Below are 14,800 nucleotides of genomic sequence, written 5' to 3'. Positions count from 1 at the left end.
CAGTAGTTCTACATCTTTATACACAGCACCTGTCTCAGTGAATTCAACAATATTTCATTCGTTAGCTTTACATTCAAACCCTTGTCGAGTATATGTCATTTCATACATATAAAAGGTTTTTATTCTATATGAAATGAGAAGCAAATCCATCTTACGCTGGTGCCGTTAATTTCCAATTGAACCAACATCAAATGTTGACTCACGAACGACAAACAATATTGTCATAAAGAACTATATTCGGAGTGTTTGAAAAGAAAAAGAACCAGAACTAAGTCGTGAATTTAAACACAGCTTCAAACGCTAACGCTACACAGATGTTAAGTTAGAGTATCCACCACTGGACCAAATTCTTTCAAGAGAAGCCAACGACAATCCTTACACAAATGTTCAAACAAATCCTTCAGATAACGTAGACCATTAACCTTTCTCAGTTATACCAAACTATCTTACTCAAAGACGATAAAAGCTTGACAAATCTTATAAGCAAGAACCAAATAATTCTAACAAAGGAGGACCTTGAAAATGTTATATCACGAATAACAGGAAACAATGTGTCATTGACTATCTCGACCCTGAAATCGAATGCTGTGGTCAAACTCCACTATCATGAAAATAGGTAACATCCGCATCATTGAAACACCAGAACTACAGGAGTTGAGTTTAAGTATAAAATTCGAACGAGTATACAAAACTTCAACAGAATATAAACTTTGCTTGAAATATGTTTTAGTAAATTAAAGCAGTCAGTCAAAAAATTTCAAGTTAGCAATTTGTAATATCTATCCAAAACTTCTTCAACAGTATCGAACTCATCTTCATAATGCAAACCAATCTTATTGACTTGGTGCAGTTTTCACTAACACAATATTTTTCTGTTCTCTTGACTGACAAACTAACTCATTGTTTCATCAAACAGCAACAACCAAAGTTCATGACCTAATACATAACATTCATACTTTATATTTTTAGCTCTGAGTTCTCTTGTAAGCTGTTGCATTTAATATTTTCTAAAAAGTCAACTTCAACAGTCATTCGCACTGGTGCCTTCAGTTCTACAGGCTCGCCTTGAAAGTCAACAAGTCTGAATTGCATGTCTTTCAAATTATGAGGACTAATGCGAACCCATTTACCTAAATGAGTTGCTATGACAGGAACGTTTGGAATGAACATTGAATTGACTGCATAACAGAAGGATTTATATTCTACTGAACCTTTACTATTAACTCCTGAAATGCCTGTGACATTAGCTATTTTAGACTCAATGTATAAACAATTACCATAACATACGTATGGAACAGATTTCATCTCAATCGTTTTGTCAACACTTTTCAAAGGAAATGTCATATGGTATGCTCCTAAAAGCAATTGAACTCTATGACTCATTCGTGTTATCTTGAACTCTTTCTTGCTACTGAACTTCAATGTTCCCTCAGAAGAGAGTTCGACATCTATGTTGTCAATAGTTTCTTCATTTATGAGAGTATCTATGACTCCAGCAATTTTATCTATTCTATACTCTGCTCTGTTAGGAAATGTTATAAAACTTCTTTTGTCATCTATTTCAATCTCTATGAAATCTGTTTCATCTGTTATGACAAAAGTTGCGATAGTATTGAAGTCAACAACTCTGAAAGCAAGCGCTTCATTCTGAAGACCTAAGTTTGTTTGTAGCTTTACTGTCCCGTATTCGTTTGGGTCTGTACTTTGCAAATAGAACAACATTTTATTCTCATTAAAATATGACTATTGCTGCATATGCGTATGAAACAAATGAAGCAAGAAGAGCACATGAACTAGTAAACGAAAACTCAACTTTAACAGTGGAAGGTAATGATTTAGTCATTGACGATGGAAAAACTAAAAAAGTCATTGATTTCGATACTTTTAATACTTATGACCCATTCATTACAATAAGTAAAGTTCCTATCATAAATGATGGAACGGTGCAATATATAAATTCTACAGTAGATGCCTCATTAGTGAAAGTATTAAATGTTCTCATTGAATTGTTAAAGAGCTTTCGATTTGACGACAACATTAAATGCCTAAAGAATTTAGTCATGAATGAGAAACAAATTCTCGGCGTTGCTGGTAGCAGTAATGATGTACACCTTATGACATTAGAATATTATAACGAACATAAAGATGAACTGAAAAGAGAGAAGGGTGACACCGGACCTCAAGGACCACAAGGAATACAAGGAATACAAGGAATACAAGGACCTCAAGGCGAAAACGGTTTGGATGGAAAGGATGGAAAGGATGGAAAAACTGCTAAATCATGGATATGGGACCTTATAAATACTGGTTTAACAGCTGCTTCATATGGAGTTCTTCAATACCAAATCGGAAAGATATGGGCAGTACTTGGTGAACAAGTTTTAGATGACGTTAAAAATGCTTTGAACTTCATTTCAAATGGTTCGGATACTATTAAAACTTTATCTGGTTGGATGCAAGAAACAAGGAGTCAAATAGATACTGTAAGACGTATAGCAAACAATGCACGTACGGGATTGGATACTTTACGAGAAGCACAAAATACACTAAAGGAAGCAAATGATATTCTTGGCTCAGTATCAGACATGCATGAAGATTGGCTTAAAGGTATTGACAAATCTTTAAAAAATCACAGTCAGTCTATTGCTGACTACAAGAAAAGTATAGATTTTTTACATAGTGCTATGGACGTACATGATGGAAGCATAAGGAACTTACTTAATGCTAACAATAACTTACCAGGAACTATTAAAGCATTTATAAAGTCCTTTGTAAAACCTGGTGCTCTAACATTTAGGTCTTTGAGAGCAAGAGCATTGAAGTCAAGAGATGCAGAAACTCCAACAGAACCTACAGAAGGAACTGAAACAACAGAAACTCCAGAAGAACCACCAAAACCAACAACTAATGAAATATTGTTCGAATATTTTCCAAGGTACTCTGTTCTCATTGCATACATTCAAGAAATACTTAAGAAAGCAGACTTGACTTTAGGAGATGATGAAAGTTCTGTATATCTTTCGTTCCAGTTTCAAATAGCAGAACTTTTGAGACAGATATGCTTAATGTATGACAACATCTCTGATTTCACAAGATATGATGACGACCATGACCCCGAACATGGTGAAGAAGAAGTTTTACAAACATCCATTAAGACAGGAAAGGTTTTAACACAAAGTCTCATTATTGACACCAAAGATGGCGAAGTGGACGTTCTTCAAGAGCTGAAGAAAAATACTTCTTCGGGAGGTGGTGGTAGGCATGAACTTGAAATAAATGAGATAGAAGAGAAATTAGCCGAAAAAGCAGATAAAGAACATAAACACAATATCTCCGATATAAATGAACTTCAAGCTACATTAAATAGTAAAGCGGACAAGAACCATGTTCATTATATAAGTTCAGACGAACAGATTATAACGGACTATCATGGATATTTAACACAGGATGAAGAAGTGAAGACGAAAAATGTTAATGAAAGAAGATATAAATTCATTCGTGCTAAAGGTTATGACATACACTGTACTGTACAGTATGACACAGGTATAGCACCACAAACATTTGGTTATAACGCTGAAATTTATGCTTCATACTTCTTTGTTAACGGTGTATTAGTTGAACCAAGATTTATGTTAAGAGTTAAGGCAAAAATAACTTTTGAAGATGCTATTAAAAGTAAAGCTGACAAAAATGAACTTGACGCAACGAACAAAGTTTTGAAATCTCATAAACACAATATCTCCGATATAAATGAACTTCAAACTTCTTTAGACAACAAAGCCGACAAAAATCATACACATAAATCCTTCACTACTGTTAGAGCAGACGACATAATATTGAACTATGATTTGGGTTCAAGTGCACCTTTAGAGAATCCGAGTACAAGCGTAAAAGATACACTAAACTCCTTAAATGGTAAATGTATGAATATCGAAGATCATGCCAGAAACTTTGAAGCATATGAACTACCAGCAATGTTAGATAAGAAAGCTGACAAAAATCATACACATAAATCCTTCACTACTGTTAGAGCAGACGACATAATATTGAACTTTGACCTTGGTTCAAGTGCACCATTAGAAAATCCAAGTACAAGCGTAAAAGATACTCTTAACAATTTAGATAAGAGTTGCAGGAATATCGAAGATCATGCCAGAAACTTTGAAGCATATGAACTACCAACAATGTTAGATAAGAAAGCTGACAAAACAGAGCTTCAAACATTAAAGACAGAAATACTTCAAACATTATATCCTATAGGCTCTATTTATACGTCAATGAACTCAACAAATCCAGCAAGTGTTTTAGGTTTTGGTACATGGCAGCAGATTGTAGACAAATTCTTATACTGTGCTAACTCTTCAAAGCAAACAGGAGGTTCGAAGAAAATTAAAGAAGCAAACCTTCCACCGCACACTCATACAGGAACTACAAACACAACAGGTAGTCATTCACATTCAATAACAAAAAGAGGTTATACAAATCTTGCAGCAGGTTCGGATAGACAGGGAATGCATAGATATGATATTTCAAGTGACCCAGTAGATTCAAGCACAGGTATTTTCTGTGGAACCACAGGAAATCATGCCCACACTTTCACAACAAATCCAACAGGCTCGGGTGCAGATTACATGCCACCATTTGTGACTGTATTCGCATGGTACCGCGTTCAATGAACGCGCTTGAGCCTAGAATAAAATCTTTAACTTTACATAAATGAGCTTGAAAGAAGTATTCGAACAACATCCATGGAGGTCATTTAAGAAATTCAATGAAGCTGCAAAGAGTTGGGGATTTACTAACAGAGCTGAAGTGAAAAGGTTCTTTGACAAAAATGTTGTACATCAAACAAAAATAAACCCTTACGACTACTTTTTACCAATTTACTCCAACACTCCTGACGCATACCAATTTGACACTCTCATTCAGAGTAAGAAAGGAGGACATAAACCATTCCTCATCTTCATTAATGTTAACACTCGTAAAGCATATGCATATCCAATGAAAAATAAAGGAACTCGTGAAGTGTTAAGAGTTTTACAAAAGTTTGTAGCAGAACATAGCCCAAGTACTTTAACATCAGACCAAGACAGTGCATACCTCAGCAATGAAATCACAGATTTTCTCATTAAGCATAACATAACTCACTACACTACTGAAGACCATAACCATAACATACTCGGCATCATAAACCGCTTCATAAGGACGCTCAGAGATTTAAATCAAGAGCGAGACTTTACCGAAGAAACAATGAAACATTTTCTCGAAGTATATAATTCCTCAACACATTCTACAACAGGACATACACCAAATTCAATGACACAACAACAAGAAGAAAAGTATATACAAAAGAAACGAAGCCAAACACAAAATATCAGAAATTCAACACAATTTACCCTCATTCCTGGTACAAAAGTTCGTGTAGTTCTTGACGACAAACCGTTGACAAAGAAACGTTTAAGGTTAAGTAGAAACTATTATATCGTAGACTCTACGCAAGGTAATGGATATCTTATAAAAGCTGCTGACGACTCTATTGCGTTTTATCCTCGACATAAATTAGTCGAAAGTAGTAATGGCAAACTTGCTGAAACCATTGACGAAGCAAAGCGAGGAGTGGTTATTGAAATACTTGGCTATAACATAAACGATGACACTTATAAAGTAAGATATGAAGGAGGCGTTGAAGATGTTATACCATCTAAGAACTTGAGAGAGTCAAAGCCAACACATCTGGGACCATTAGAGCGGGAGTACTGGAAAGACAAAAATATGCCAGAAAGAATAAGAAAATTCTTCTAAACTTTTTCATTAGATGTAAATCAGACATGAATGAGAACAGTCATGTATTATTAATGATACCATTTATTTTAACATAAAGACGCAAACGGACTCTTTGAGTCCTGAGGTCTTTCAGACCGAAGCGGCGAGGACGAAGTCCATGAACAAAAATAATGTTTAGGGTAGATGGTTAGATCTAACCTCATTTCTACCCTCATTTCTAACCTCATGAATTTTCATGATTTCATCGTAAATGTTTTGTCGAAACTTCTTCGTAAATGTTTTGTCAAACATGAACGTAAATGTTTTGTCGAAACTTCTTCATCGTAATGAGCGTAAATCAGACAAAAATATAATTTAGGTGAAGTGGTGAGATCTCACCTGTTTTCTCACCTGTTTTCTCACCTCTTGAATTTTCATGATTTCATCGTAAATGTTTTGTCAAACATGAACGTATATGTTTTGTCAAACATGAACGTAAATGTTTTGTCGAAACTTCTTCATCGTAATGAGCGTAAATCAGACAAAAATATAATTTAGGTGAAGTGGTGAGATCTCACCTGTTTTCTCACCTGTTTTCTCACCTCATGAATTTTCATGAATTTTATATATTAATGTTTTCGTTATGCCACTTTGTGCCGTCAGTCAGTCAGTCAGTTTAGGAAATTTACACCTAAAATATAATTTAGGTGAAGAGGTGAGATCTCACCTGTTTTCTCACCTGTTTTTTCACCCTCTTGAATTTTCATGAATTTCCTTAAGATAGAAAAATAAAGTTAGTTTTATTTTTATTTATTTTTTTATTTTGTATGTAAAGACATGATTTCAACAATCGGCACAACAACAATTCAAACAACAGCACCAAACTCGTTAGTTATGAATCCTACGTCAATGTTGGTAGAGATGAAAAACTTCATTCCTTCTTCATATACTTTCGAAACAAAAATCCAGAAGATAAAGCAAGAACTGTTAACAAGTAATTTAGACTGTAGTGCGAAAGATGAAGAAAATGAACAGTATCTTTATGAAATGCAGGACATTATTGACCATTTACCTAAACTACCTGAAATTCAGCAACAAAAACTCACTATTCCCGAATTTGACGAAATTGAAGTGAAACCAACTGACTCAGTAGAAATAAAGAAGTTCATACGAAAGGTAAATTATGAATTCCTTGGTTTTCATTGCAACCATAAGGTTATGGACAAAGATTGCGATATGGTATATAAGAATGTTTCTGACATATATAAATCTGAAGAATTTAAGACCTACGACAACTTTGTTTCGTTAGTTGCAGAATGTGTATGGCAGATAAGAGATAAAGATAGAAGAGGTAAGGTATGGAATGAACAGATAAAACCAACTGCTTCAGATTTAAAGAAAACCATTGACGCCTTAGTTGTTCTAGCAGGTTTTATTTCAATGTATAACGCAAAAATGAACCCGCAATGTTCTAAATGTAAAGCAGCAATTAGGAAATATAACTACTCCGTCAAAGAGATAGAACGTATGCGAAACGACTATGCTGACTTAAAGAAAGAAGTAGAGAAACCAGCAGAAGATAAAATGGACATGTTAGCATTTCTGAACAAAAACTATCCAACTGCTGACGATTTCCTATTATCTGATGTCAAGAAGAAATATAAAGAAACCTTCGGCATAGTTAAAACATTCGATGTACTAAAAGAAGAAATAGAAGCTACGAAATTGTTTAGAGTCTCAAATATACATCGTACAATTCATGTAAAACGCTTGTGAAAAAAGAGGTGAGAAAAGAGGTGAAAAAAGAGGTGAGATCTCACCTCTTCACCTCAATTATATTTTTGGTCAAAGCTTCCACGAGAGAAAAGATTCCTCATTCGCTAAGGATTCCAAAAATGAAAAAATCATTGATTTCGGCTGAGAAAAAACAGAAAAAACAGCAAAACCCTTCTTCCACGGGAACAAAGAAATAAAGAAGAAATAAAGTAAATTTTTATTTATTCCCGTGGAAGATAGAGCACTTTTATGACACTTTTTATTCACGACAAACAAGACAAACAAAGAAAATAAGAAAATACGGCGCTGTCGCGGTTCGAACCACAGACCCTGACCCCTCCATAACACCACCTTAGACCACTGTGCTACGTAGCCTGTCGACATAAGATTTTATAAATTGCATATTTGACGTAAATTTATTTCCATCTAGCTTCCCACCGCATAAGATATTCATACGTGTTTGTAAGACATTCATTAAAATTCTTTTCTATTGCATCTAATCTTGCGTTATTTTTTTCAATAACTTGTCTGTATTCTTCATCATCTCCAGCAGTGTTTGGGTCTTCACGTTTAAAATATTCATTGTTAACCAATTTTTTATCTACAAATTTTATTAGTGTTTGATTCACTTCGTTATGATAATGGTCATATTCTTTCAATACGTAAGTGAAGACAAAATGCGTCGTACCTTCAATCTTAAAGCTTAAAGAACTTTCAACACAGTTTTGAGGGTCTGTCAGTGCGTCAATGAGATAGTATTCGAAGTCAGTCAATAATCTTTTTAAAGTCATTTCATACAGGATAAAATTTAATGTTGTGAAGAAATAGTGTTTATCTCAGAAAAAATAACGCTAATTTTATTTTTATTTATTTTTTTTATTTTGTATGTAAAGACAGTAATGTCAACATCAGAGAACACAACAACTGCTATCGTTCATGAAGCCATTAATGAAGAATACGAGTACATACAGTATAACAAACAGTTACGTCTCATTCGTTCAGTCAAAGATGATATGTACCAAATGCAAAGTATTTTGACAGCATGTTATGCTCCAGATACTAAGCTTCCTAAAGACTGGTTTAGGAACCAAAGCACACAAGAACTTTTGAGCGAAGCACAGCGAGACATACTTTTTTCTGAAAACAGTGAAGAACAGCGAGTAGGGAAAAAACCCTGGTCGCCAAAACTCTATGAAAATCGTGAAAAATTGCCAAACGGTTTGAGAGGATATTATGTACATAGACTTCTTGTAAATGCTGTAGCAATGTGGGCTTCAGCTCGTTATGCTTGGAATATTTACAGACTTCTTGACGAAATTCACAGACAAGAACGTGAAGAGATGGAAAATAAACTTCAAGCAAAAGACAAAAGCATACAGAAAAGAATACCACGTTCAGTACCAAAAGGAAAGGAAAAGAACTATAAGTATATGATATATACTGAAGAGATGGAAAATGAAGAAGACAGAGATATGGTTATGTTGCATTTAGTCAGAAGAAACAACAAAAGCTTTTATGACTTAGCTAAGATATATAAATCTGATAGAAATTGGTTCTATCGCGAAAACTTACCGATTTCAATGACACCGAATGAGCAAATAAAGGAAGTTGTCAAAAATACTCTTCCTCAAACACACTATGACATCAAAGGTTGCACAATACTTACATTCAAAGAAGACTTACCGCTACTGAAGGAAAAAATAACAGAATATTTCGATAACTTCAAAGAGGAAGAATAAAAAAAAATCTAAGCTAATTTTATTTTTTTTTATAAAATTTTATCTCATATGAAAGAACATGAATTTAGAATATTCGGAACTCATGACAGAAGAAGAGAACGAACAACATGTAAAAGATTATGCAAAATTTCTGAAGACATACAAAGCTTATGAAAAAGCGTATGAAAAGTTTATACATTGGGGAATTGTTGTAAAATATCGATATGAAGACTAACCAAAAATATATTTTTGCTTAAATAGCTTCAGGGTCTATTTCTTCAACCATTTCACTTCCTTCGTCAATGTCAATAGAAGCTTCTTCAACCTTTGGTAGGAGCTTCTGTATAACATCTTTGTTCGTTATTGTCTTCAGAGATGAAGGATAATATTTCACATTTGTTTCACCCTTCTTATATTCTTTCTGTTCGGAAAGATTCATAGCAATACTGAAGAAGTCAACGTTAGAGTTCTTTATAACAGTATAGTGTGTATCTTTGACATTCACGAAGAAACTCTTTTGTTTCAAAACTACTGCTAACTCTTGTGAAGTATAACGTTTGCGGTCAATGACGATAGCTAATGGTCTGACATACTGACCAAACTTAGATTCTTTCACAAACTTCTTGTTAAAGATAACATTAACATTTGAAGCATTATTGAACTCATTCTTGATGGCAGTAGCGAGAGCATTGTATGAAAAGAACTTGCAATCTTGCATGTGTTTCATTAAAATAAAAATATTAAATTATTTTGAAAAATAACTTTAAAAAATCTAATCTAATTTTTTCAAAAAATATTTTTTTATTTCCTACTAAAGATGTATCGGAAGTTGTCTAAGTTAGAACACTCGGAAATAAAACAACTTCTTACAGAAGCTAATATAGATGTTGCAAAGCATTACGCAACAAACAAAAAGGCACTCGCTGACATCCTCAATGACTATAATGGTGCAATAAGTTATGATAGAATTCATGAGTTCATAAAGCCGCAACGCGGCGAGGACGAAGTCCATGCAATAGCATGTCCTTTAAATGACGTTGCTATTGACTTATATCATAGACGTTCAGTACCTCATGAAGTAAGAAGAGAAATGTTTGACATAACAAATGCGAACGTTGGTAAAACAAGAAGAGCTGTACCTCATGAAGTAAGAAGAGAAATGTTTGACATAACAAATGCGAACGTTGGTAAAACACGAAAGAGAGACGACACACTGAAACAACAGAGAAGAGAGATGTTTAAGAGCGCTATAGAACAAGTTCGCAAAGCTAACGATGTCATTCGTTCCATTGACGACAAACCAAAAGAAGGTGAGAGATGGTTAAAGAAAGATGAAGAGAATAGGAAGAGAAATGTGAAGTCAGGCAATAGACTCATTGACTTTAACATCGAAGCTTTAGATGAACCAAACAGAGACTACTTACACAAACATTTCGGTAAGGTTTTCATGAGACTCTTAGAGAAAATTAAAATAAACTCACAACAGAGATGGATGGTATGTTATAAACTTGGTGGAAAGTATGAATGTTCTACGTTAAACCTCAATAATATTGGAACATTACTACATCAGCTCTTGAAGGAGAACTTTATATCAGAGATAGAAGCAAATGCTGCAGGTATTGTTGAAATGCACTATGACTTCTTCTTGACAAACATAAAGAATCTTACTGAAATAAAGATGTATGATTTAACAGAATATGAAGGCTTAACGATGTCAGATGTAAAGAAAGGCAAACCAAAAAAGAGACCATATAGAGATGAAAGCACACTGACAAATGACCAGAAAGCCATTTTGGAAGCTCTTAAGCAAACAGGAAACCCAGCACTTATAGAAAGCTTTTGGAAAGATAATGGTGAAAAGAAGTTTTATAAGAAGAGAAGCGGTCAGTTCTGGAAGTATCTTTGCACATTACCTATAAATCTTGAACGCTACCAAATCTTCAATGAACTGAACAAAAGAACTGCAACACTTATGACAGAAGACAATTGTTTCGTTTATGCTTGCATTCAAGCTGGAGTAGATGAAGAAACTATTGACCACATGAGAGAAGTCATTCGTGTTAGAGACTTTCCTCAAAGTAAAGTACAAGAAATTTCTGACGCAACAGGTATAGCATTTAATGTTACCATTGGTTACTTCAATGACTCAAGACATAATGAAATAAAGAGATACATACCAAAAGAATGCGAAACTGTTAGAACTATTGACTTACTTCTTGTTGAAGACCACTACATGCTAAATGAAAGATTACCAATGACAACATACTTCATTCGAAACTATAAAGAAATTCTCAAAGCTTGTGGTGGAATGAACATTGAGAAACAGATGAAGATTTATACAAAGAGAGAAGATAAATATGTAGTTCGTTATGATAGAACAACACCGTTATGGGATGTTATGAAAACATTGTGGGAGTGCAAATATTTCGAACCTATTTCTTATGGAGAACTTTTCACATATACTACTGACTTATATAAACAGAACCTTGCACCATTTAAAGATTTGACATATGCTCCAAAGTATTGTGTACAACTGAAGAAGAAAGCCGAGTCAAAAGAAGTAAATAAAAATAAGTGCAAGTTCATTCCTGAGCACGTTTTCTTTGCTGACTTTGAGTGCAGTACCGATGGCTTTCATAAAGCTTTTAACATATGTTATGACAGTGAAGATGGTTCAGTGAGTGAAAGCATTTGGGGTCAGAACTGTGCAACAGAATTTTTGGAACGACTTCCTGACAAGAGTTTAATATATTTCCATAACCTCAGTTATGATATAAACTTCATCTTAAGACACATGACAGAAGTGAAAGGAACTCCCATCATTAAAGGTTCACGAACAATGCAAATAACTGGCTTATATAAAGGAAGGGCAATTATTATAAAAGACTCTTACAGTGTTATAAATAAGAAGCTTAAACTATTTCCTGCTATGTTTAACTTACAAACAGGACCGAAAGAAGTATTTCCATATAACTACTACAGCAGTACTTTGTTAGCAAATGACAACAGAACTGGTGTCATTTCTGAAGCATGTAAGTTTATCCAGGATGCGGATACATTCATGAAAAACATAGATTCCATCAAAGGTTGCAGAATAGATGAGAACCACTTCGACTTAGAAAAGTATAGCACATTTTATTGCAAACAAGATGTAAGAATTTTAAGAGAAGGTTTTGTTAAGTTCCGCAATGACATATTGAAAGAATTTGATTTAAACGTTTATGACTACGTTAGTATTTGTTCAATTGCTAACAAATTATTTGAGAACAGAGTGTACTTCCCGAATGGAAATTTATATGACCTCTCAAATAAACCAAGAGAATTTATTTCGAGATGCATTCAAGGTGGAAGATGTATGTTATCAGATAACATTAAACAAAAGAGTAAAGAGAAACTCATTGCTGATTTCGACGCTGTTTCATTATATCCATCAGCTATAGCAAGACTTTATACTTTAGAAGGTATTCCAAAGGTTATGAAGAAAGAAATGTTAAGCACAGAGTATCTCATGAGACATTTATTCGATGACGACCAAAAGGAACCCATTGGTGAAAAGTTTATGTCTGGTTTCTTTGTTCTCATTAAGATAACAGAGATTGGAATACATAGACACTTTCCTTTAATAGTTTGTGACCCTGAACTAAATCCAGAACTTAACGTTCCCAGAAGTTCAAACACTTGCTGTTTAATGTATGTTGACCATATAACATTACAAGACCTCATAAAATATCAAGGTGTCAAATGTGAAGTGTTGCAAGGATACTATTACGATGGAAACAGAGATATTAGAATAAGAGATGAAGTAAAGAAGTTGTTTGAGTTAAGGTTAAAGTATAAGAAAGAAGGAAATCCTTTGCAAGAAAATATAAAGCTCATTCTGAACAGTATTTATGGCAAAACTATTCTATCTCCTATTGAGTCAAAAATAACCATAGTAAATGACAAAGATGCTATAAGATATGCCATCAGAAACTACAACCATATAGTGAAGTTCGAAGGTTTGGATGGTTCAGATAAAACTATTTTCAAGCTAACGAAAAGCATTTGCAGACACTTTAACTTCTGTCCACTTGGTGTTAACATTCTATCTATGTCGAAGAGAATAATGTGTGAAGTATTCTGTACTGCTGAGGACTTAGGAATGGACATCTTTTATAGCGACACCGACAGTATGCATCTCTACAATGAAGATATCCCTCGTTTAGCTGAAGAGTTTGAGAAACGTTATGGAAGAGTTCTCATTGGTAAAAACCTTGGTCAGTTCCATTCTGACTTCGCAGAAATAACACCTGGAAAACAAAGTTTAGCATACAAGTCAATATTTTGTGGAAAGAAGACTTACATAGACTTACTCACGAATGATTTAAATGAAGTTGCATTCCACTGCAGAATGAAAGGCGTGAAGCAAGATGTTATTGCTTTAACCGCTAATGAAATGTTTCCTGACTCTGTTCAGTGTTTCTATGATGAAGATAAAGGTTTAATGGTTCCGCAAGGAACATATGACAAAGACTCTGAGTTCAGTGTTATGAAGTTATATAAAACACTTCATGATGGTCAAGAGATTGCATTCGACTTATGTAAGTCTTCTAGTCCTTGCTTTGCTGAAAAGTTTAACTTCTCAATAACGACTAAAACAAGCTTTATTCGTAAGTTGAAGTTCTGAGGTCATTTATTTTTGTCAGCAATGAGACCATTCGTGATAAAAATAAGCCGCTAGCGGCAAGGGCGAAGCCCATGAGGTCATTTACAATACTGCGATGGTAGAGTTTAAGAGTTGTGTTTCAATGTAGAGACAGTCCTTATGGTCTGGAGGTAAGAACACTGGGCAGTTATGGTCATGAGTGGAGAACATGTCTATCCAAAACTCACGATTGAAGCCAGTTAATTTATAGTATTTAGGGTTAGGAAGTGGTGAAGTTCTTGTATGACCAATGAACTCATTTTCAACTCCCTTACTTAAGTTTGAATATAATATAGCTTGCTTTCTATCCCAAATACCTGGTGTTACAATCTTTGAAAATTCATTTTTCCTCGGAAGCATTGCATCATAATTGAAAACATTCTTGAAATCATCATTGGGTTCAGAGATTTGAAACCTTATACGTAATGGATTATCTTTCTCTTTAGCGACTTCATTGAATGGTGAATATATAACAAACTGACAGTCATGAGTTCCATCTTCATTTTCATTAAATTCATAATGAAAGTCTATAAGTTGTGGCTGACTACCTTCTTCTTTCAGTTGTGCAAGAAACTCACGTAAAGGCTGTAAAGTTTGTACTTCAATGTTGAACTTTTTCTCGAACATCTCATTAAATGAAATCATACATTGCAACAATGTTGTATCGTCTTTAAAGTATTTGTATATGTGAATGTTTTGGGCGTTTAAAGACTGTTCGTCATTTTCTATCTCGACTTGAAGTATAAAGTCAACCTTTCTGAAAGCACGTGTTATATACATAGATGTTATGCCAATGTACTTCTCTTCATTTATGTTCACAATCCAGTCTGTTGGAAACTTAAACGTTACTCTGTTCCCC

The 14,800-nt window shown here is 34.2% G+C and overlaps 12 protein-coding genes across 12 annotated transcripts, besides 1 other annotated feature; 8 read left to right on the top strand and 4 right to left on the bottom strand.

Moving 5' to 3' along the window:
* Nucleotides 1-14,800: part of a mobile genetic element that runs on past both edges of the window.
* On the bottom strand, nt 958-1,722 carry TVAGG3_1029520 (uncharacterized protein; the record flags this gene model as incomplete). Its single annotated transcript, XM_051255143.1, has 1 exon — nt 958-1,722. One exon carries the CDS (start codon nt 1,720-1,722, stop codon nt 958-960), a length of 765 nt encoding a protein of 254 aa, XP_051080717.1.
* TVAGG3_1029510 (organellar and viral DNA polymerase type B) lies at nt 1,740-2,301 on the top strand (the record flags this gene model as incomplete). Its single annotated transcript, XM_051255142.1, has 1 exon — nt 1,740-2,301. A coding segment is annotated over one exon (562 nt), but the record flags the coding sequence as incomplete, so codon positions are not given.
* TVAGG3_1029500 (organellar and viral DNA polymerase type B) lies at nt 2,454-4,676 on the top strand (the record flags this gene model as incomplete). The annotated part of the gene is made up of 1 exon (XM_051255141.1): nt 2,454-4,676. One exon carries the CDS (start codon nt 2,454-2,456, stop codon nt 4,674-4,676), a length of 2,223 nt encoding a protein of 740 aa, XP_051080715.1.
* TVAGG3_1029490 (integrase core domain containing protein family) lies at nt 4,717-5,802 on the top strand (the record flags this gene model as incomplete). Its single annotated transcript, XM_051255140.1, has 1 exon — nt 4,717-5,802. One exon carries the CDS (start codon nt 4,717-4,719, stop codon nt 5,800-5,802), a length of 1,086 nt encoding a protein of 361 aa, XP_051080714.1.
* On the top strand, nt 6,601-7,539 carry TVAGG3_1029480 (organellar and viral DNA polymerase type B; the record flags this gene model as incomplete). Its single annotated transcript, XM_051255139.1, has 1 exon — nt 6,601-7,539. One exon carries the CDS (start codon nt 6,601-6,603, stop codon nt 7,537-7,539), a length of 939 nt encoding a protein of 312 aa, XP_051080713.1.
* On the bottom strand, nt 7,956-8,375 carry TVAGG3_1029470 (uncharacterized protein; the record flags this gene model as incomplete). Its single annotated transcript, XM_051255138.1, has 1 exon — nt 7,956-8,375. A coding segment is annotated over one exon (420 nt), but the record flags the coding sequence as incomplete, so codon positions are not given.
* TVAGG3_1029460 (KilA, N-terminal/APSES-type HTH, DNA-binding family) lies at nt 8,439-9,278 on the top strand (the record flags this gene model as incomplete). The annotated part of the gene is made up of 1 exon (XM_051255137.1): nt 8,439-9,278. One exon carries the CDS (start codon nt 8,439-8,441, stop codon nt 9,276-9,278), a length of 840 nt encoding a protein of 279 aa, XP_051080711.1.
* Nucleotides 9,511-9,984, bottom strand: TVAGG3_1029450 (uncharacterized protein; the record flags this gene model as incomplete). The annotated part of the gene is made up of 1 exon (XM_051255136.1): nt 9,511-9,984. One exon carries the CDS (start codon nt 9,982-9,984, stop codon nt 9,511-9,513), a length of 474 nt encoding a protein of 157 aa, XP_051080710.1.
* TVAGG3_1029440 (organellar and viral DNA polymerase type B) lies at nt 10,075-10,893 on the top strand (the record flags this gene model as incomplete). The annotated part of the gene is made up of 1 exon (XM_051255135.1): nt 10,075-10,893. A coding segment is annotated over one exon (819 nt), but the record flags the coding sequence as incomplete, so codon positions are not given.
* Nucleotides 11,512-12,940, top strand: TVAGG3_1029430 (organellar and viral DNA polymerase type B; the record flags this gene model as incomplete). Its single annotated transcript, XM_051255134.1, has 1 exon — nt 11,512-12,940. A coding segment is annotated over one exon (1,429 nt), but the record flags the coding sequence as incomplete, so codon positions are not given.
* On the top strand, nt 13,348-13,923 carry TVAGG3_1029420 (organellar and viral DNA polymerase type B; the record flags this gene model as incomplete). Its single annotated transcript, XM_051255133.1, has 1 exon — nt 13,348-13,923. One exon carries the CDS (start codon nt 13,348-13,350, stop codon nt 13,921-13,923), a length of 576 nt encoding a protein of 191 aa, XP_051080707.1.
* On the bottom strand, nt 14,005-14,451 carry TVAGG3_1029410 (uncharacterized protein; the record flags this gene model as incomplete). The annotated part of the gene is made up of 1 exon (XM_051255132.1): nt 14,005-14,451. A coding segment is annotated over one exon (447 nt), but the record flags the coding sequence as incomplete, so codon positions are not given.

Source organism: Trichomonas vaginalis, chromosome I (genome assembly GCF_026262505.1).
Source record: "Trichomonas vaginalis G3 chromosome I, whole genome shotgun sequence".
Taxonomy (NCBI): Eukaryota; Parabasalia; order Trichomonadida; family Trichomonadidae; genus Trichomonas; species Trichomonas vaginalis.
Note: the sequence above shows the minus strand (reverse complement) of the source record. Positions and strands in the feature narration are given on the sequence as shown.